This window comes from Andrographis paniculata, unplaced genomic scaffold (genome assembly GCF_009805555.1).
Source record: "Andrographis paniculata isolate CXL003 unplaced genomic scaffold, ASM980555v1 Contig62END, whole genome shotgun sequence".
Classification (NCBI taxonomy): Eukaryota; Viridiplantae; Streptophyta; class Magnoliopsida; order Lamiales; family Acanthaceae; genus Andrographis; species Andrographis paniculata.
In genome coordinates, this window is record NW_026137598.1 from 5,965,715 (window position 1) to 5,987,924 (window position 22,210).

At 39.5% G+C, this 22,210-nt stretch overlaps 6 protein-coding genes across 8 annotated transcripts; 3 read left to right on the forward strand and 3 right to left on the reverse strand.

The window, feature by feature from the left end:
- Window positions 1-677: 677 nt before the first annotated feature.
- On the forward strand, window positions 678-5,734 carry LOC127260842 (mannosylglycoprotein endo-beta-mannosidase). Of its 2 annotated transcripts, XM_051288808.1 has the most exons (11): window positions 678-906; window positions 983-1,172; window positions 1,473-1,611; window positions 2,037-2,264; window positions 2,492-2,550; window positions 2,694-2,742; window positions 2,900-3,130; window positions 3,206-3,375; window positions 3,443-3,647; window positions 3,749-4,408; window positions 4,492-5,734. In XM_051288808.1, exons 2-11 carry the CDS (start codon window positions 1,009-1,011, stop codon window positions 5,470-5,472), a joined length of 2,886 nt encoding a protein of 961 aa, XP_051144765.1. In that variant the 5' UTR covers window positions 678-906; window positions 983-1,008; the 3' UTR covers window positions 5,473-5,734. The 2 variants fall into 2 exon arrangements, with proteins under 2 accessions (XP_051144765.1, XP_051144766.1); XM_051288809.1 differs by lacking the exon at window positions 678-906 and having other exon boundaries at window positions 1,032-1,172; window positions 1,446-1,611.
- A 269-nt stretch (window positions 5,735-6,003) lies between these two features.
- Window positions 6,004-10,332, forward strand: LOC127260568 (kinesin-like protein KIN-14S). 2 transcript variants are annotated; one of them, XM_051288339.1, is made up of 13 exons: window positions 6,004-6,185; window positions 6,301-6,366; window positions 6,459-6,506; window positions 6,851-6,984; window positions 7,063-7,159; window positions 7,250-7,546; window positions 7,650-7,929; window positions 8,122-8,283; window positions 8,355-8,570; window positions 8,647-8,684; window positions 8,762-8,925; window positions 9,015-9,128; window positions 9,226-10,332. In XM_051288339.1, the coding sequence occupies exons 1-13, from the start codon at window positions 6,179-6,181 to the stop codon at window positions 10,069-10,071; spliced, it is 2,469 nt and encodes an 822-aa protein (XP_051144296.1). In that variant the 5' UTR covers window positions 6,004-6,178; the 3' UTR covers window positions 10,072-10,332. The 2 variants fall into 2 exon arrangements, with proteins under 2 accessions (XP_051144296.1, XP_051144297.1); XM_051288340.1 differs by having other exon boundaries at window positions 6,301-6,357.
- Window positions 10,333-10,622: 290 nt separating this feature from the next.
- LOC127260562 (microtubule-binding protein TANGLED) lies at window positions 10,623-13,099 on the reverse strand. The gene is made up of 4 exons (XM_051288333.1): window positions 12,809-13,099; window positions 12,183-12,325; window positions 11,947-12,005; window positions 10,623-11,867 (listed from the first exon to the last, which is right to left on the reverse strand). Exons 1-4 carry the CDS (start codon window positions 12,899-12,901, stop codon window positions 10,834-10,836), a joined length of 1,329 nt encoding a protein of 442 aa, XP_051144290.1. The 5' UTR covers window positions 12,902-13,099; the 3' UTR covers window positions 10,623-10,833.
- A 576-nt stretch (window positions 13,100-13,675) lies between these two features.
- LOC127260412 (U11/U12 small nuclear ribonucleoprotein 35 kDa protein) lies at window positions 13,676-17,293 on the forward strand. Its single transcript, XM_051288145.1, has 8 exons — window positions 13,676-13,917; window positions 14,003-14,100; window positions 14,232-14,283; window positions 14,754-14,824; window positions 14,951-15,041; window positions 15,108-15,183; window positions 16,326-16,404; window positions 16,764-17,293. Exons 1-8 carry the CDS (start codon window positions 13,758-13,760, stop codon window positions 17,109-17,111), a joined length of 975 nt encoding a protein of 324 aa, XP_051144102.1. The 5' UTR covers window positions 13,676-13,757; the 3' UTR covers window positions 17,112-17,293.
- Window positions 17,294-17,570: 277 nt separating this feature from the next.
- On the reverse strand, window positions 17,571-19,272 carry LOC127260414 (uncharacterized GPI-anchored protein At3g06035-like). The gene is made up of 2 exons (XM_051288147.1): window positions 19,148-19,272; window positions 17,571-18,262 (listed from the first exon to the last, which is right to left on the reverse strand). Exons 1-2 carry the CDS (start codon window positions 19,263-19,265, stop codon window positions 17,763-17,765), a joined length of 618 nt encoding a protein of 205 aa, XP_051144104.1. The 5' UTR covers window positions 19,266-19,272; the 3' UTR covers window positions 17,571-17,762.
- Window positions 19,273-19,375: 103 nt separating this feature from the next.
- On the reverse strand, window positions 19,376-21,473 carry LOC127260413 (putative F-box protein PP2-B12). Its single transcript, XM_051288146.1, has 3 exons — window positions 21,148-21,473; window positions 20,280-20,398; window positions 19,376-20,186 (listed from the first exon to the last, which is right to left on the reverse strand). Exons 1-3 carry the CDS (start codon window positions 21,442-21,444, stop codon window positions 19,634-19,636), a joined length of 969 nt encoding a protein of 322 aa, XP_051144103.1. The 5' UTR covers window positions 21,445-21,473; the 3' UTR covers window positions 19,376-19,633.
- Window positions 21,474-22,210: the final 737 nt, after the last annotated feature.

The following is a 22,210-nucleotide window of genomic DNA, read 5'->3' on the forward strand; positions in this document are numbered from 1 at the left end:
TATGTAATTTTATTTTTTGAAAATGTAATACTATGTCATTTTGTTTTTTTTAAGTGATATAATATTTTTTCTTTTTTAAGAAAAGTAATATGTTATTTTATTTTTAAAAAGTAATGGAGTATATAATTATAAAAGTACTCTCTCTATGTCCCTTAATAATCTATTCATTTTTCTATTTTGATCCGTCTCGTAATAAAGTATCAATTTCTTTTTTAATAATTGTACTATTTACCTAACATTACAAATACCCTTTCAATTTATAATATATTACACAAATATATTACATTTATATTATGCAATACATTAATTTAATTTTTTTACATTTATTTTTACTTTAGCCTAATATAATACTAATATTTTTTAAACTCCGTGAAAAAAAACAAATTGAGGAAATACTATTTTGTATTTAATTTTTTAGGCTCGTCTATATTTAGAGGTTTTAAAGAGTTTTAAAGTTTTTAATATTTAAAAATAAATAAAAAATTAATATTTGATTTAATGTTTAAAAAATAAAAAATTTGGTGTGATAATTTTTTAAAAATATATAGTACCAAACTCAGAAAAGTTATTTGTGTAAACGGATAATAACCGAAAATTCAACGAACGATCATGTGTAGAAAAAACACGAACAAACCTCGTTTCGAGTCTGTTTCAAAACTGAACCTTCATTTTCGCAATAAATTTTCACTGCTCGGCGGTACCTCCGCCGCCTGTCCTGCCGGGCCGCCGGAAGTCGCTGGCCTCTCATTTCTGCAAAATCTACCGCAATAACCGCAGTGAATCACTTCTGCTTTCAAGAGCACTACTAATTGCTGCTAACTGTCGTCATTTACAGTGTAACCACGCATTTCGTAAAGTCCACCGACTCCAGATTTGTCCCTAGCGCAAAAACGACGAAACGACGACGTATATTAATGGGGGATTGAATTAGATCCTCACTTTTGCTATTTTCAGAATCACGATTCTCGATTGTAATCTGTAGGTTTGTATTCTTCCGCCGCTTCGGTAATGTCGCTGCAGCCTCCGCCGGCGGAGATCGGGAAGAGAGTGTTGGGGGATGGATGGCTTGCCGCGCGGTCCACGGAGGTCAGCGCCACCGGAGTCGAGCTCACCACAACCGACCCTCCCGCCACCAGTCAACCCCCGTGGATGGAGGCCGTAGTTCCCGGAACGTAAGTAATCGTCGCTGCCCCTCTTACCTGCCGAATTCCTACCTTTGTTTGCTGTTTAATTGAACTTCTATTCTGGAAATTGCATATTTCGTTTGAAATTTCTGCTTGGTTAGACGATACTCCTCTGTTGCTTAATTATGCTGAGACTTAAAATTTTAGTCTGATGAAATTGATTATCGAAAGTGCTTCGATTTGCCGAGCAAATATGTCTGTTTGTCATTATAACCTTCATCATTATGATTGTGGAGTGAATTTTACTCATTGATATGATAGCTGATGCTGGGTGAATTCAACTGTCAGTGTTTTGGCAACTCTAGTGAAGAATAATGTCGTCCCCGACCCCTTTTATGGGCTGGGGAACGAGGCGATTATCGACATTGGTGATTCGGGGAGGGAGTATTACACTTTCTGGTTTTTCACAAGATTCAAACTGAAGCTGGTATGCCATTCTTTTGTCTCGAGCATATGTAGAAATAAAAGTTTGGTTACATTAATGGCCACATGTTCTAACAACTTATCGAACATATGCATACATTTCATAAGTTCCAACTGTTCTTAGAAACCCATTTACACATCCTGTCTACCTAACCTATTTTAGCAAGTTATTTGATTCTTTATTGAATGGACAATGGTGATTTAGAAATTCTATGTATGATCCATGGATCCTCCGGAGAACAAATCCTCGATTTTGTACAATACAATGAACTTTAACAACTGCAAAACTATTTCCCTGGAAAATCTTATTTAAAGTTTAGAATAGTTCCCAGTTGTTAACAATGAATGTAGATTGCTTATCCTACTGTCTACTTGCAGTTAGTTTATAGTGTTTGTGATCAGTGATTGATTCTTTTGAGTTAATTTCAGTCGACAAATCAGTACGTGGATCTGAATTTCCGTGGTATAAATTACTCTGCCGAGCTTTATCTAAACGGGCACAAGAAGGTCCTCCCAAAGGGGATGTTCCGAAGGCATTGCATTGATGTCACCGATATTCTAAATCCATCCGGTGAAAATCTATTGGCCGTCCTCGTCTTCCCTCCCGATCATCCGGGGAAAATCCCTCCGGAAGGTGGTCAGGGTGGTGATCATGAGGTATGATTTGAATGTTAACTATGTATGGTTTTGAAGTTGTTTAGCATGTGAAGGCGTAAAATGGCGCAATACAACCACTTGAACAGCATTGTGCATATATATACTTTCGAAATTATTATATGTTTATGATACTTTTGCTCTCATAGATGGCTTCTGTATGATCTTCGAGTTTGGTGTCATAGTTTCGCGATCAAGTGCTTACATTATTATTTTGACATTGAGTGTAGATTGGTAAAGATGTCGCCACACAATATGTTGAGGGGTGGGATTGGGTGGCTCCAATAAGGTAATTTTCAATCGATTCCTCTTGAACTTACATTTTCCTCAAAGATAAAATTGAAAGCTTTTCATTTTCTTTTACATATTTCAATGAATGATTGTATTATTGTTCCAATTGTTCAATTTTTCATTTTCTAATCTTATTTTCAGGGATAGAAACACTGGTATCTGGGACGAGGTCTCACTTTCCGTGACGGGGGTAAGGTTTTGCGTAACGGGTCTTTTTCTACACTCATCTCTACCTTTGTTGCTACTTTCATATGTTTCTTGAACCTACGATTATTTGGCATGCTTTGTAGTTGTACTAGAATAGAAACAGGCAACAATTTAATAACTGCGACGTACATTTCATGCAGCCAGTGAAGGTAGTGGATCCTCACTTAGCCTCGACATTCTACGACAATTACAAGCGGGTGTACCTTCATACGACGCTCGATTTGGTCAACAAGGGTGACAAAGCCGCCGAATGTAATTTGACTATCCAGGTGGCAACCGAAGTTGAAGGGGATGTATACACAATCGAGCATCTCTACTCTCAGATTCTTCAGGTTCCGGCAAGATCTCTTGTTCAGTATACATTTCCGGAGGTATGTTCAAGGTTCACAATAGATATTACACTTTCTCTCATTCTATTCGTGATATGATCTGTTTTTTTTTGGCAGCTATTCTTCTATAAACCCAATCTGTGGTGGCCCAATGGAATGGGGAACCAATCTTTATACGACGTAGAGATAAATGTTACAGTGCAAGATCATGGAGAATCGGATAAATGGAGCCAACCGTATGGGTTTCGTAAGATTGAGAATAAAATCGATGCTGCTACTGGAGGAAGGTAGTATAGTTTATTTCCGATGTTCCTTGTGAAAAAGACTAAGCTAATGCTTGCTCATTGTGCTCAGGCTATTTAAGGTCAATGGAGAGCGGGTATTCATTCGGGGAGGTAATTGGATATTATCCGATGGATTGCTACGGTTTTCGAAGAAACGGTACAAAGCTGATATCAAATTTCATGCCGACATGAACTTCAACATGATACGAATATGGGCTGGAGGTATTGCCGAGCGTCCCGACTTCTACCATTATTGTGACATTTATGGACTTCTGGTAAGCTTCTTGATCTATTAACAATTTTTTTCTGGATTATGAGTTTCGACCAAAAAAAAACAAAAAAGAGGATGTAAAAACATACAATGTTCTTCTCTTAGGTTTGGCAAGAGTTTTGGATAACCGGAGATGTTGACGGGCGTGGCGACCCAATATCAAATCCTGATGGTCCGTTGGACCATGATCTCTTTTTGTTGTGTGCTCGGGACACGGTGAAGATGCTAAGAAATCATCCGAGTCTTGCTCTATGGGTCGGAGGCAACGAGCAAGTTCCTCCACCAGATATTAACTTAGCTTTGGAACAGTTTCTCCAACTCCACCCTCATTATTTAAGCTCTAATTATTCCTCAGAAGGGAGTTCCTCGATATTGAAGGACCCGAGCACATATCTAGACGGGACTCGTGTCTACATCCGAGGATCTATGTGGGATGGCTTCGCAGATGGCAAAGGAAATTTCACCGATGGCCCTTACAATATCCAAAATCCCGAGGACTTTTTCAAGGATGATTTTTACAAGTATGGTTTTAATCCTGAGGTTGGTTCGGTAGGAATGCCGGTTGCAGAAACTATTAGAGTGACAATGCCTCCAGAGGCTTGGCAGATTCCTTATTTCCGAAAATTGTCGAGTGGTTATGTGCAAGAAGTCCCGAATCCCATATGGACCTATCATAAGTATATCGAATATTCAAAACCGGGGCTTGTCCATGACCAGATTTTGCTCTACGGAACTCCCAAGGATCTCGATGACTTTTGCCTTAAGGTAAATTTTCATCATTGTCATTTGACATGATATTAAAGTCGAGCTTGAATCTCTTGTTTTTGAGCTTTAATGGTTTATTTCAGGCACAAATGGTGAACTATATCCAATACCGAGCTCTCTTAGAAGGTTGGACTTCGCACATGTGGTCTAAATTCACAGGCGTTTTGATTTGGAAGAATCAAAACCCGTGGACTGGTCTTCGGGGGCAATTCTACGATCATCTCCACGATCAAACTGCTGGGTTCTTTGGCTGTCGTCACGCTGCAGAACCGATTCACGTGCAGTTGAATCTGGCAACGAATTTTGTGGAGGTAGTGAATACAACGTCGAAAGAACTATCTAAGATAGCTGTGGAGATTTCGGTTTGGGATCTCGACGGATCGTGCCCGTATTACGAAGTCTTCGATGACTTGTCCGTGCCCCGGAAGAGAACATTGCGGATTTTCGAAATGAAATATCCCAAATCCGGGAACCCGAAACCCGTTTATTTTCTTCTTTTGAAGCTCTACAAGATGTCGGACGACGAGATATTGTCCCGAAACTTCTACTGGCTGCATCTCCCGGGCGGCGACTACAAGCTTCTAGAAGCGTATAGGAAGAACACGGTTCCCCTCGAGGTTAGCTCTTTAACATTCATTAAGGGGTCGAGCTATGAGATTCGGATGCACATAAAGAACGCGTCGAAGAAGCTCGGTGATCATGGTAAGCCGGTGTCTGAATCTGGACATTGTCCGAAGAAGAACGAGTTTGCTAAGGCGCTGTCTGAATCTGTCCGTTGTCTGAAGATGAAAACAAACGATGCGAAAGTGACTAAGGTTAAGGGGACGGCGGCTGGAGTTGCGTTCTTTGTTCGCTTGTCGGTTCATGATTCGAAGAAGGATGGAAATGGCGGCAGAACAGACACGCGGATCTTGCCGGTTCATTATTCGGACAACTATTTCTCACTGGTGCCGGAGGAGGCGATGACGGTGTCGCTCAAGTTTGAGGTTCCGGAAGGCGCGACTCCTCGTGTGGTGATGCATGGATGGAATTATGAGGAGCAGGTGGAGCTTGCTATTGTGTAGCGGCTGACCGGTGACCGTCGGACGCCGGAATTTCGATCGCTGGCGGCCGGAAAATGTGTGGTGTTGTGATCAATCCTGTTGTTTTGTGTGAGGTTTGAGGTTGTGGGAATAAAATGGAGGGACTTGCTTGTTGTTGTTGTGATATGTAGGTGTGGTGGATTTTCCTGGTGTTCCGAGTCCTGGGAGCTCGGGTCGTGACCTCAGTATATATAGGTCATGCTTGGAATAATATATATATATTTAATTTGGGAGCTCTGTTTAATTTGTTTATTTATTTATTTTTATACGATTATTATTTATTAAAATTGAATGAAGAATGTGAATCGATTATTTTATTTAGTAGAAATATAATGATCTAGATAAAAGAATGAATTGATTTATAATAAAAGAATATAATAAATAATTAAAAAAATTATCAGTAAATAAAAAAATAAAAAAGTTAGATAACAAAAGAGTAAATAAATTAACTGAAAGATTATAGTACTATATATTGTGCGCTTGGGTTGGAATCGCCAAGGCTCCAGCCCATCTCTTTACAAAAATATAGCCGTTGGGAAGAAAATCCGTTCAGTTTATTTGTTTCCTTAACGTTCATCTTCCTCTCTCTCTCTCTCGCTCGCTCGCTCTCACTCTCTGCTCTGGAATTCTGATCTATTGCTCGATAATTTTCATTCAATCAGGCGGACGAAGATTGTTCACTACAATCATGGATGGTAATTTTCTCTACAGGACTCTGAATTTCATGCACGCGCTGAACATGTGCAATTTTGTGGCAGTTTTCTTCAACCCCTCTTTAAAATTTGAGGTGTTTATTTGTTGTGCTTGCAGATCGAATCCTAGAAACCTCATGTTCGAATTTTGATCAGGCTGTTACGCTATCCAATGGTGAGTTTGGTAAGTTCAAATTTCCTGTATATATATATATATATATATTTCTTTCTCTCATAAAGTTCGAAGTTCGTATTGATCTGGTTTTCAATTTCCAGAAAATTTCGGTGTAGATCGTGTTCCAGACACTCCAAAGGAAGAAGCTGGTTTGCGTCTTATCCTTTTCGCTGTACTTCTTTTGTAAACATTTTAGAAAATTAAAAGTTATCTTCACTTCCTAATCCTATACTTCTTTGACCTAATTTCATGGAATCAAAATTTTCCTCCGGCGGGTTCCACGTCATAAAAAAAATAAAATTTCCTCCATGTTATTTATTTTGTTGCCTGACTTCTTTTCCGAAAACATCAAATGACGATCGCAGTGCAATTGTTAATATTTCTTGAAACCTTGATTTGATTTGATTATTCGATTGGTGGTAGTTACTGTTGGAAATGAATACTACGTTTGAGTGCCGGACAAATAAACTTACGGTTTGGGGATTTTGCGCAGAAAAAATTGAAGGAAATGTTGATTCTGCGTGTAAAGATAGTGCCTCCTCTGGTAATACCGAAGAATCCTATTCTTGTGAGGGGCAAACCCTTCCTATTATTCCGAAAATCGAAGGTCTCAGCAAGAAAATTCAGGTAAAAGGTTTAGAACCAACGCAGTATTTTCTATGCGCTTTGAAATTTTTTACAGTCTCATCGAAACTCTGATTTCAGAAAATAAAGGAGAACTATGAACATTTGCGGGAGGAAGTGAAGGGGATCCCTGATTCTTTACTTGATTTTGAATCTGTTTCTGCTCTACAAAAATTCAGTATGTTGCTTCTTTGCAATCATCATCATATGTGTCCCATTACATCATTTTGGATGTTATTGATTTCCACATGGATTGTCTATGACTTAGGTAAGGAATGTGAAGATCTAAGAACGAAATACGTTGAAGAGTGTGAATTACTGAGAAATAAGTGTCTCGAAGAATGCTGTGAAAGAAAAAGACTTTACAATGAAGTGATTGAGCTGAAAGGGAACATCAGGGTCTTTTGTAGGTGCAGGCCACTGAAGCAAGACGAGATTGCCAATGGCACAACTTCTGTCGTTGATTTCAACTCGTCCCAGGAAAATGAGATGCAAATTATTTGCTCTGATTCTTCGAGAAAGCATTTTAAATTTGATCATGTATTCAAGCCTGAGGACAACCAAGGTAACATAGAACATCAACATGTTGATTTAAGTGGAATTTGTTTAGCAAAACCTTTTTACTGTGCCAATTTTAGGATTTTATCCAATGCACTTTCTGAATGCAGAGGATGTGTTTCTTCAAACTCTTCCATTGGTGACATCTGTCTTGGATGGCTACAATGTGTGCATATTTGCTTATGGACAAACGGGTACGGGGAAGACGTACACAATGGAAGGAACTTCAGAAAACAGAGGAGTAAACTACAGGACTCTGGAGGAGCTCTTTAAGTTGTCCAAGAGTCGAAGTAGTATAATGAGATATGAATTATGTGTTAGCATGTTGGAGGTTTACAATGAAAAGATTAGGGATTTACTTGTCGAGAATTCAAACCAACCTGAGAAAAGGTAAACTTCCTTAAATCTTTCTTGTGTTTCCTACATATTGAACTAATGTTCTCAAGTTTTTACATAGTTTCAGAAATATCGAATGCAATGTCTATTAATGAAGGTTATTGTATGAAAGATGATCAATAAGTTACCTTATAGTCCGAAACACTTTTATATATAAACATTCAAGAATATGTTTTCCACATTTAGGTTGGAGATCAAACAATCTGCTGAGGGCACTCAAGAAGTCCCTGGACTAGTCGAAGCTCGTGTTCATAACACGGAAGAAGTTTGGCGCCTGCTAAAATCAGGAAGTCAAGCAAGATCCGTTGGGTCCACCACTGCCAACGAGCTGAGCAGCCGTTCTCACTGGTAATTCTCGTTGCCCTTTGTCTTACCTTTTCTGTTCTTACAGCTCTGATATGCTCAAAACATTAATGCAGCTTGTTAAGGGTCACTATCGCTGGCAAAAATCTAGTAAACGGGCAAATGACAAGAAGCCATTTGTGGCTAGTCGACCTGGCAGGAAGTGAGCGCGTTGGTAAGATTGATGTCGAAGGCGACCGTTTGAAGGAATCACAGTTCATAAACAAATCCTTATCTGCACTGGGAGATGTTATCTCTGCATTAGCTTCCAAATCATCTCATATTCCTTACAGGTGCGCGCGACTTCTTCGATCTCCATTACAGACATGGCATTCATTTTCTTACAACTTCTTCTTCTGTTGACGACAGGAACTCTAAACTCACACATATGCTGCAAAGCTCTCTCGGTAAGTCATCAATGTCCGTCTGTGCTTCCATGATTACGATACAACAGGATGCTTACTATTTGTTCCTTCCATTGCAGGCGGAGATTGTAAAACATTGATGTTTGTACAAATCAGTCCCAACACAGCCGACTTGGGAGAGACCCTTTGTTCCTTGAATTTTGCAAGCCGCGTCCGGGGAGTCGAACATGGACCTGCGCGTAAACAATCAGACCATGGAGAACTCCTCAGATACAAGCAGCTTGTATGTGAACCCACAACTCCCTCATATTCCTAATCGAATCGAACTAATTAATTCCTCTGTATCTCTGTTTTTCTTGTTCCCGGAAACAGTTAGAAAAAGCAAAACAAGATGAGAAGGAAATGAAAAAGTTGCAGGACACGGCGCAAGCATTGCAGCTCAGACTTGTTTCGAGAGAAAGCATTTGCCGAAATCTTCAAGAAAAGGTAAAAACCATAAAAAGAAAAAAAAAAAAAAAAAAAATCTATTTACAATGAGCTAGAACATGACAACATTGCTTGTATATATGTATATATAATACAGGTTCGAGATCTTGAGAATCAGCTAGCCGAGGAGAGGAAAACAAGGATGAAACAAGAAAGTCGAGCATTAGCCTCGATTTCTACTCACTCAGTTTTGTCGAATCCAAACAACCAACCTTCAATGGATAAAAAACCTCCATTGGCTCCTTCAAGATTAAGGCCTCCGCTGAGAAGAATTACAAACTTCATGCCGATAAGATCTCCAGTTCCCGTGAGCAGAAACAGCAGCAGCATGTCGACATCCTTCCTCCCAACAGTGAATGAAGAAGGGAAAGAGAATCCTCCTCTGCCACGAGCACCTCTCAAGGTGTGGAAAGAAGCGAGACGAGGCTCCATGGCAGTAGTGGGGCCTTCTCCATCATCAACCATAACCGGACGAGCTTTCCAGCCTAAGAGGCGAGCATCTGTAGCAACTCTCGGGCGCGAATCCACATCCAACACGATGGTGATGATGACTCCATTACAACGATCATCCATGAGAACATCGAGACCTGATGTCGGCAGGCATTCGCTTGTTCCATCAACCATAACCGGACAGGCTTTCGCTACAAAGATGATGATGATGACTCCACTACAAAGATCATCCATGAGAACACCGAGACCCGACAACCGTGGCGTCGGCAGGCATTCACTTGTTTGGGATCCACAACAAGTATCATCATCTAGGGTGTGTTCTCCTCCTCCTCCATTGAGAGCAGCAGCAAGTTCGGAGGCGGCCGCGGTGACATTTCGCAGCAGCAGCAGGAAGTTCAGAGGGAGTCCTCCTCCTCAGACTGTGTGGTCGTGGAAGCCGAAGCACCCTACAGTGGTGGCGCTGCAGAAGAAGCATTTGGGACGGAGTCCATGAACCTGAGGGAGGAATTTAATGGTATTTTGAGCAAAGAAACAAAAATATATATATATATATATGTATATGCTGTTCTATTCTTTGGTTGTAGTGTCTTTTCTTGTAGTCTTCTTCTTCTTCAGTTGGTGCTTGCTGTCTGTGTGTGTATTTTAGGAATCTAGTAGTGGTGGTAGTAGAAATGCAAGAAGATATATGAGTGAGCATTGAGAAATTTGAAGAATATCTATATATATTATATGTGTGTGTGTTATGATAACTTTTTCGTTCTAATCAAAGCTTTGATGCTCTTTTCTTGATTTATTTTTTGTTTTGGGACATTTTCCATGTTAAATAATAATTTCATTCTAGTATTTTGAATTGTGAAAACATTTTGGTAAAAAGTAATTTGTGTTAGGTGAATGTCATCACAATACGTAGTTGATTTTTAAGTAGACGTTGATTTTAGAGTATTAATATATAATATATATATATAAAAATGTTCTATGTGATATTATTGAAAAAAAATAAAAATAGATATAATAAAAATCCGGAAAAATTTAATAAAAGAACAGACCCTACATTTTTTTTTTCTTTTTTCTGTAATTTCTTCGCTGTGTATGTAAAGGATAAATTTTGAGGTACATGAAGGATATTCATTTATGAGACATCATCATCCGTGGATGACACAGAAGGAAACAACAAACTATCTACAACCAACGCACACATCGCTGTAATAACAACGAGAATATAATAATATATAATATATGATATAAATAACTCCCTTCAAATCCTTCGAGTTCGAGGCAGGAATGATGACGAGAAAGAAGATCTCCCCAAAGGCGGCGGCCGGTGCTTGAGTCCGGCGATCATCGCCGCCGCCGCCTTCTCTTCGTTCTTCATATGCATCGACGACGACGATGATAATTTTCTACTCTTCAGCGGCGAAACTAGCCTCTCCGCTATCCTCGACGGCGAGAACGACCTCCTCTGCCACGCCGCCCCACTGCCACCACTCTTTGCCACCGCCGGCGGCGGCGCTACCTCGATGTTTCCCGGCTGCATCGATGCTTTTCTACCACCTCTCAACGGCGACACCAGCCGGCTCGCCAGCCTTGACGGCGAAAACGACGTTCTCATCATCTTCTTCGGCGGCGCCGGCGATGACAACGACGACGACTTCTTGGCAGAGGCAGCTGCCGTCGTCGGCAGGAGGGAGAATCGAGGCGGGCTTCTGATTTTCACTTGGAATTTTCCGGCAGCAGCCGGAGGGGACTTAACCAGAAACTTGTGCGGCGTTTGATGGCGGCCTCCGGCGATCACCGGCGACCTAGTCTTGCAGAACAACTTTTGCCGGTGGGCGACGTTTGGCGGCGGCGGCGACGAATGGAACAATGGGTTGGGGAAAAGAACAGTCTTTCTCACCCACGGCCTATTTCTTGGGGAGACACGGTTGGCAATGTACCTGCAATTCTCCTTTTTGCATTGCGCCGCCGCCGGAGAAGATGAAACCTTGAAGGCTATCCGGGACTTGGCCCGCCGGAGAGATGGCGGCTCAGCATTTGGATTAGATATTGACTCTGATCGGATCTCTTTAAGCACTACTTGCTTCTCTCGCTTCCTTCTCCCTCGTAGCCCTGACGAGTTTCCGGAGACTGTCGAAGCTTTTCTTGCGCCGGTCGCCGGAGTTTTGGGGTCTTCATCTATGGCTGGTTTTGCTACTGCTTCGACTATGGTTCTTGCAAATTGACTTGCTTGTAAAATTTCACCCATCGTCTCACCTAGCAGCATCGCCGGCAACGACATTCTTCGCCATTCCTCTGGTCGGAATATGAAAATTGTAAGATCAAACACTAAGTGCAGATGGAATTGGAAGAAGAGGATATGTTAATGTGTTACCTGTGGTTGCCGCCGGCAGCTTTCCGGGCGGCGATCTTCGGTAGTTTCCAGTTTTTGTTCTTAAGAATTACAAGGCAAAAACATGTGAGCTTATCAGATGCAGAGCAAATTCTGCTGGAAGATTCGCTTAAAGGTTCCAATGGAGGAAACAGAAATTGGTATCCACGAATAGCAGAGGTCTGATACTATCTATAATGAAGAAATTATTATCAAATAGATAGAGATAAGTTCAGTACCTTAGTGATTCCTGTTTGCAATGGAGACTTGTTCTCATATAGCCTCGGGTGCTCCTAGGGCTCAAACTCACACCGGAAACCAACTTTTTGCCGCCATTGACGGTGTACTGAAGCTCTTGCAGTCGCGCCATACATTTATCCACCTTCGTTCAATCGAAATCAGTGAAGAAATTAGCAATTATGTGAAGCCTTAGTTAACGGAAATGAAGCGCAGGTATTTGATGAAGACGAAGCAGATTCACACATCCGAAAATCAATACAGACTACAGAACCGAAGAAGCTCTGTTTCAGATCATCAATTGCTGTTTCGGTAACCGTTTTTGGTTTTCATCGATCCGCAATCGAACTAAATCAGCTTCCAAATTCCTATAATTTCTATCTAAACAGGAAAATTAAAATCGACAAGCTCATCGATCATTCATCTTCTTCAAAATCCGAAAACAGTTACAGACACGATTATCAATCGATTCTCATCTACACCAAACCGCGACGGTTCGTAACTGCAATTAGACTCATTAACCTCTAATTCCGATGACTACAGTTTCGGAATTTCAATTCCAAAACTCGACAAACAAACAAATTAAAAACCAATAATACGTTCTTCGTTGATTCATTCATTTGCTCACCTTCTTAACCGTTTCTCTGAGAAGAGTTGGACTCAACAGCGGCGCCGCCACGGCGATTCTTCTCGGCTGCTTCGGCGGGGTTCTCGCCACCATTTTTGTTCTTCAGATCTCCGCAGCGAATCGAGAGAGATTCTCTCTCCTCCTTTTCCTCACACGATTTGCGTTCGGTGTTGGAACAAATGGTCAAATAGTACCTGAAACGTAGTGGTTCGTGTAACGGATAGTTTTTTTTCCAACGGTCAAATACATTCGGCGAGAAAGAAAAAGCGTACTACAGCCATAATCTCTCTCTCTCTCTCTCTAATAAAATAATTATTAATTAATGCATTTTAATATGTATTTTTTTCTCTAATAGTTTGTCTCGAGGATATGATAATAATAATTATTATTATTGGATTAATTTTTTGGTAATAATCTTGAAAGTTTGGAACGAGGTGATTATTACTTATTTGATTTTTGAATTATTTCCATAATTGAAATTTGGTGTTCAGTGAATGATACGAGTAATAATAACATATACTTTTAATATAAACTTAAACCATACTAACAAACAACAATATTAACTTATCTAATTTGTGTAAATTTAAGAGGTGACTTTTCCAAGATTGGTTATAAAATCAATTGAGAGAAGTAATTAATTTACTTTTGTCGAAAAAATTGCAATAATTTTTTTAACCAAATTTTTTAGACTTTTGTAAGATGCAATATTTTATTTTTATTGCAATATATATATTAAGAATAGTTAAAAAATATATATATATATATAATATTAATTGTATTTTTAATTGAACAAGAGAATTTACATAAAATAATTAATTATCATGGATCAAATTCCTGATGATTTGTGGCGGGTCTTGCCCGGTCTGGTGTTAATGGGCGAATCGGGTCGGGTTTGGAATTTATTTCTGGTCGGGAAATGCTCCGTTAGATTCTAGCCGAGTTTGAGGAAATGAGCGGCCGCGGCGGCGGTGGTGGTGGCGCTAACCTGAATTCGGTGTTCTATGCGGAGGCTTACCATCCGATTCAAGCCGGAAGCATCGACGGCACCGACGTTCTGCCTCACGACAACGCCGTCTACAGAGCTCTTCTCTGTTATAATGCATCTCTATGTAATTGTCCCTTCATCTCGTTTTTTTATTTTTTTTATTTTAATGATTCTCGATTTAGGGTTTTAGTCGAAATTAAATTTTGTAGATGATCCCTTGGGCGATCCAAAAGTAATTGGCGACCCTTACTGCACTCTATTCGTAGCTCGTCTCTCTCATCAAACCACCGAAGACACTCTCCGCCAGGTGCGTCGTGTATGAGTGTATCTACCTGTGTTTGTGTGTGTTTTGTTTGTTTTTCTTTCCTAGTGTTTGTGATAATAATAATATGAATGTATGTGCAATCTGCTTGGTATTTTTTGTTGATCTTTAAGCAGGCTATGAGCCAATATGGGAGGGTAAAGGATCTGCGGCTTGTCAGACACATAGGTGAATTTCTCTTTTGCAAACAGTATGAGTTTTGGTGCATTATTGGCTGTAAATGAGGCATGAAATTCTTTGCATCTTTGTCTGAGATTGTATGTACATCTCTGATTGCCCATTCATTTGCACACATTCCGAGCACTGATGGATAGTTGGGAGTTTATGTAGCATGTTTTCATTGTCATACCGATTAATTGGACTGAGTAGAGATGGGTCATCTTTGTGAGAAATACTATGCCGGGATTATGGTTTAGTGACAGATTATTTGGATGGGACTTACCCTTGCTGTATTGTTTTTAGGCAGCAGTTTTTATAAATGAGTGGTTCATGTTCTCTTGAATCAGACTTAATACCTGTAATTGTATATTTCCGCGAAAATACATTATCTCGCCCTAAACTCCACTTATTCCATCTCCTCACAAATCAATCATTGAGATAACTTATATATATATATGTGTGTGTGTGCATGCGCGCAGTTACAGGTGCCTCGCGTGGTTATGCGTTTGTGGAGTTTGAAACAGAGAAAGAGATGCGTCGAGCTTACAAGGTGATCTGTTGTAGATAGTGACAGTGTGTGATATTATATTTAATGGTGTGGTGTGAGTTTTTATGAGATTAATGATGCAATATGTAGCATTGGAATGAATGCTTACGAAAAATTTCTCATCTGTAGGATGCTCATCATACTTTTATCAATGATTCTGAAATCATAGTTGATTACAATAGGCAGCAATTGATGCCTGGTTGGATTCCAAGAAGGCTAGGTAAGTACAAATATTCTGTTGTATCTTTTCACAATATGAGGAGCTTAATGATGTGATGATTGGTAGGAGGTGGTCTTGGTGGCAAGAAAGAGTCAGGGCAACTTCGGTTTGGAGGACGAGAAAGACCATTTCGAGCTCCGCTGTCAGTTCCTTTTCCTTCATATCTCTTATTACTGTGATTGTAGGAAAAAAAGAAAATGAAAAGAAAAATCTTATATTGCTATCAGTTGACATATATCGTGCATCTTCAATTTATGAACTGGATGGAGAGATGCTTTCCATTAGGATAGATTGAATACAGATATATGTAGATGTGATGGTTGTGCGAATGTGGATGAGGTTTTATTTCATTGAAGTTAGATTATAGAAGTAGCTTTGATCAAGGTTGGAGGAATTTCATAGTTCAGGCATTTTAGTAAATCTTTTGGGGGGCTTAGAGAAGCGGGAATGCAGTTGGTAATTGGTAGATTCATTTGTACTTTTATCAATCATGTTTAGCATTTCATTCTTCTCTTCCTGATGCTAAGCTGCTTAAACACATACACATCCTACTCACGGGCCACTTAGTGGGTGTAAAAAAATTACGACTGATTTTTTATTTAGTTGTATCATGTTTTTGGGTTGTCACTCCGTCCCAAGGAAATTTTCTACATTTTTCTTGTGAGAGTAATGTGAGTGATAAGGAGGAAAACATTCTTACAAGTCGAATAGGTGGGAATATGAATTGCTCCGTTGTTTGGATATGCTTGTGGAAAGGATGATATCAGTAAGGTTTTGCACAATAGAGTGTAATTAACACCTGCAAAAGCAGGCGTGTAAAAATTACTGGAATTTTGATGTGGTTACATGTTGACTTGCTATGTATAGTTCAACCCGAATGGATGGAGGAAGGGTTTGGAGATGGTAATCAGGATGAGTTTTTTTTTTCTTAGGTATCTATCCCCAGTTATCGAAGATTTGAATTTTTCACCAGATGGATTGGGACCGAGATGAGATTTAATCATTTTTACAGTATTTGTTCTTACTGGTTTATGTTGAGAGCACTCCGTAATTGGAATTATCAACTTTAGGGCAACTTTAGAGGGGTTAGTCTGCATTAAAATACATTCAATATTTTGTAGAAATCACGACGAAATAGAATCTTTTAAGGCCTTCCATTTCTGTGTTAAACTCTATTATCTGTGCTTGAATGATTGATTAACCACTCTAGCATTGTGATTTGGGAATTTTTTTGACCTCCCTTACAATTTTTAACTTACACATATGCTTGTGTTGGTATAACAGGAGGCAAATTCCATGGGATGAATTAAAGAGGCTGGGAATGCCACTCCCTCCAGAGGGTAAATACATGTCGCGCTTTCAGGTAAATTAAGTAACCCGAAGTAAATAATTTCATCTTGAACTATTTGGAGCATAACTCAATTAACTGCTGCCCTAACCACTCGAATGATTATCATGGATAAAGTAATCATGAACCATCAGTTAATCTTCGGTAATCTTACCTCGCGTCTTTAGGGTGCTGATCAATAGCACATGAAAATATAACGAAACATCAGATGAAAATAGAACAGACAGCCTTCTTCAATCCTGCTGTTTGCCAGCTAAGCTGCAACATATGATTCATTCTATTATGTGAATACTACATCGACTTTCCATCATTGTTATTGGTAACCAATCTTGAATCTTCGCATAGCTGATCAAGTAAGATCCTTATTGGATTAGATCCCTTCGCCGCCAAGAAGGAAGAGAAGCAGGTCTGTAGATCAAGATGAGGACTTTGATGTGCACAATAGACCGAGAGCATCCTCCCGGCGGTCATCAAGCCCCGGAGAAAGGTCTAGTAGATACAGAAGCCCCGGAGAAAGGTCTAGTAGATACAGCGAAGAACGCCATCACAGACAGGATAGGCGTCCCCTGAGGCATGAACCGGAGCCATCTAATACCGGAGAAAGAAGTCATGTTGATAGGGAAGAACACAATCATCGGCAGCGGCGCCACCACCGCGACGGGCGGCGCAGTGGTGATGACAGATGGACACCCGGTGGAGGAGATGGTATGCACAAAGAATAGGAGACTCTGTAGAAGATTGAAATGGATTTAGTAAGTGATAGGGGAACCTTGAGCTGCCTTCATATACGAGAAATATATATATAGTTTTATGTATTCTTTTTCTTTAAATTACCATACAAAATTTATAAATTTAACTCAAACTCTTGTATAATCCAAAATATGCGAGACCCTTTTTTCTTTTCCTTTTTTATTTGTCCAGTTCAAAAAATTTTTTATTTATATCTATATTTTCAATAAATAAATATTTTTATTTATAAAATTATTTAAAATATCAAAAATATTATTCATATAAAAAAATAAAAAATAATGTTATAATTTATATTAAGTCATCGATGTTATCTAAATTTATTTTTATTTTTATTTGAATTTATTTTATAGTAAAATAATATCATTTTTTTATTATTTTATCCTAAAAAATAAAAATTTCTATTTTTATTTAATTTTTTAAAAACTGTTAAGGGAGTAATAAACTACTCTCACAATTAATAATAGGCTTTTACAAAGTTGAAATTTACTCTCTACGGTGAGTCCAAAGCCATTCTTATCAGTGCCAAACATCACCATTTGCACAACCACCTCATCTCCCAAACAACATACTTACACTACCATTAAACATTCCAAAACACATCACTTTTTCCAAATACCAAAACTTCAGCCCACTAAAACCACACCAACCATCAAACCTATCAGCATGGGCATGGGCATGGGCAACATCGAGGCGAGGAGGCGAGAACCTCGGCTAGCAAAGCTCCCACCGGGGGAGTTCGTAGCCAAGACAAGCACGGTCCAATCGTCTTCGGTCCCAATGCCAGCTCCGGTGAACGCCGAGTCATTCAAATATCTAGAGTTGGGGGAGTGGGTGTAGTTGGTGAGCACAAGCGTGGCCACACGGTGGGGCACACAGACGGGGAGAACGACTCCGTCCGTTGTGGTGTTGATGTCCACTTTGCATTTCTTCAACACGTTGGGGTAGTTGGAGATGACTTGAGATTGCATGGATGGCGAACTTGTGACGGATGTGCATGATTTGTCCTCTAATTGGTCGGCGATCTCATCAGCAACGCAGTTGGCCTTGTCGTGCTTGGAGAGGGTCGGGAGATTCGATGATTGCCGGAAGCTGTTGATTCCTTGGAGCAGATTGTCTTCCTCATCTACATGTGAAAGGTTATAATGTAGTAGTGGCAGTAGTGATCAGAAAACAATGTAAACTTAACAGAAGGAACCAACTTAAATGGCAGGCATATAATATGTGCACTCACAGGAATGACTAGGGTGTTGACTAAGGTTAATCAATAGTAATTTTTTAACTTTAGTTGGTACATGGCTAAAATTAAAATATTTACCTTGCAGATTATAGTTATATGTTAAACAAGTCATAACATGTATTGTGTTCTGTCACCATAAACTATGGTTTGATATCAATTGTGTCATAAAGCGCACATAACTTTGTGTTGAAGTAAAACATTACATGTGGGTTTGTACGTGCTGATACCCTATCAGCCGCTACATATATGTATGTATGTATGTATATTTATTAATTATTAGCAGATAGATTATAAAAAGAATGATGAGGCAAATTTATGGAGTGATGAACTAGTTCACTGAATGTGTTACCAAAAATTGAACTGTGTAAAAGAAGTTACTGCAGGACGATACATACTTACTGAATGCTTTGATGCAATTCTAGCAGTTGCCCGAAAGCGATCACTTAGCGGGTGAACCTAATATCCTGTCCTGTCTGACTGGCCAGTCACACTAGGTTGCGAACCATGTGTGACAGACCTGAGGCGGCGGAGGGTTGAACCCGTAACCGTGAGCTCGTCACGGTTACGACCCCACACCACCACCTGGTCTATCCCTACGGGAATTGTCTATCTATTCTTACATCTATCTATCAATGTCAATGTACTACTACTACTATATATGACAAAACCTACAACAACAATTAAAAAGAACAAACCATCACGACTTCACCAGGACAATAATAATAATTATTATTATATATTTATATGGATTAGAGAGAGAGAGAGAAGTACCGTCGGAGTGAACAGGCAGGGAGAGACGGGAGCAGAGGAGGAGTTGGAGAAGCAGAACAGGGAGAGCTACACGAAGAACAACGCCACCTGCATCACCACCAAAAATATACCACTCCATATTACATACAATGGATGGATAGATAGATAGATAGATGATTGATTCTCCTCCGAAACAAGAAGATGAATGGGAGCGGGAGCACAGCAGCTTCAATTAATAAAAGGTAAGAGTGGCGTAGGAAGATTAATCATTTATTTATAGTGTAATGATCGATTGTTCATATGCGGCGTAGGCCTACACGTGGCCTCCATGCATACTACACACACCCCCTCAATTGACACCTCACTCATTCCAATTGCCATCCAAAATTATACCCTTAATACAAACTAGTGAGAGACAGATCTGGTTATGTAAATCCACGACCACCAGCTGATGATATATGATGAATAAATCTCAAAATCTTCACAAGAATTAAACCCCCAGATGTATCATTGACTGCTATTCTTCGCACTCTTCTTGGGTCTAATTTCGATCCCTTCAACAATGATCCCACTCTTCCAATTGGCTCCTTTAACCTCCATCAACGACAACTTCAAATCCCCATTTTCACTTCCATGGACCAAAAACTCCCCAAGCTCCACTTCCATCCATCCATCATTATCCCTTCGTCTCGGGTATATCATTCTGTCCTCCTCTTCCTCCTCATTCGACGATGTTGCTGCACTAGTCTCATGGTGATGCCGCTGATATGGCTGTATACGGGGTAGACGATGGTAGAACCATCCCATGCGCCGAGGGACTATTTGGTTTCGTTGCCTCTGAGATCCTTCAGGATCCAATGAAACGCTGCGCTTCTCGCTTTCGTGTCCGTTCACCTCCAGGGAAGCCTCCGCGGGGATCTGCTCGAATCCGTACATTCTGGATGCTGAATTGAACACGAAGTATGCAGCGTAATTGGTCCCCGGAGACAGCATGTCTATGCTAATTTTAGCACGTATCTCCAGCCAGCACACATCGATGAGCTCTGCAACTTCAGAGAACCTGGAATGAATTAAGAGAAGATAGATTCGTCGTTTTAATAACGTGTAGGAAGAAACGAGAACGAATTATATTATACTGAATTGTTATTGTTACCTGGATTCGGGATGAGAGATCCATTTCCAGTACGCAGGTGTGTCTCCCCATACTATATAGAGCTCTCTTGCCGATAGCATGAAACATTTCTTACCACTCGTTTTGTCCAGTGAAAAACTCTGTATACAGCAACGTGGATGTAATTAGTTATAGGCTGATCTTTAGCTTCTACATCTATGGAGGATGTTGAGGCTTCAGAATCATGAATTTGAAATTAAAGAATAAGGCTCGAGAAGTAGAACAAACTCGAAAACACAAAAGACCTACTGTATAAAAATGCACAGCATTCAAACTAGGCACAAACAATAGAATAACATCATGGAAAAGGCAATGCCAATAATTAAGATCATACTCGAGGGTACAACAGCGAGATTATTTTTATTGAAATTATGTTCATACTTACTACTAGATGCTAACAGAAATTCAATGCGGAACAATCAGCATACTCCGAGTTTGAACACGAATCATTTTTAAAATTGAAAACAAACAAACGAAATTTCTATGATTCTCCTGGAGTTAGTGCTTCATGCTTCTCCGAAAGAGTTTCTTCGCAACAACAAAATTCAGTTTAAGAAACATAAGAAGTTAAACGAAGAAACAAACAACTAGATATTTTCGTGGAACAATAAAGTTCAATTGGTGATAATGCTAATCAATGTTTGAATCAGAAGCAAGAACGAATCGACTAGCCATTTAATTCATCATACAATCGGATCACAAAGCCAAAAATCTCTCTCATCTCTCCATACGCAATTTCAAATCCATTCAAAAAAAAAAAAAACCTCAAGCGAAAACCAAAACCTAAAAACGCAAACTAACTTCCAATCCCGCCGCGAAAAAATCAAATAAAAATTCAAGCAAATCTTACCTTCCGACCACCATCGATGAGCACGGGATTATCGCACAGATGTAGATACAGATCCTTCTTCAAATCGAACCGATCGACCAACGAATCGGAGCCATCAACCGCGCGCGAAAGGATGTCGCGATAATCAGACGGAAGGAACCGCTCCCAAACGGTGTCGGACTCTGACGCCGATCGGAATGTTGAGGCCACCGCCGAGAGGCGGCAAACATCCTTCGGACTCGTGAGCGACAGCGCGTTGGCTATGCAATGCTCCGGGAGAGCGCAGATATCGCCGCTGATTTCCATTTCCACCGCCATTGACCTGATGAAACGTTAGCGGAAAATATCTCCAACGCACAGGTATTTATAATGCGCGGCCACATCTGGCACTCGTGCTCATTATTAATTTAATTACTATTATTTTATTCGGATGACTTTGCAAAGTAGATAATTAAAAATAAATTAATTATTTAATTTTGGATGACTTAGCAGGGAAGTTTCGAGTGAACGCAATAAAAACTTCCCATAGAATCTTATCCGAATTTTCCTTTTTTTTTTTTTTTCTAGTTATTTTTTGGGGACATAATAAAAGGGAATAATATTTATTGTAAATAAAATAAAATAAATAAAACCAACCATTTGTAATATTAAATTCATATTATATTTGTCCTTTTTTTGTTCTTGATTTACATAGTTGCTTTTTTTTTTTTTTTATGGTGGGTCATAATCTTAGGTGTTAAGTTACAAGGAATGGAATTGAATGAAATGGTAGCTTCACAGTTAAGTCATTTCCGAAAAAAAAAGATTAAGAACATATACCATTTTTTATATGGAAATGATATTCTAGGAATTCTCAAATTTAGAATTATTGAATCCTAAAATGATGTATATTTATTTATGTTACTTTTATGAAAGGCTGAAGAAATAGATGGTCAGAACATTCATTACATAATTCAATTCTTATATGTGCCTATGGGGGGTGACAAAATTTGTACCCAATCTAAAAATATAAAATTATTTAAATATCATCATACCATATTTTTATGTTTGATCCAATTTTTTTAAAGTCGTTCAAATAATAAAA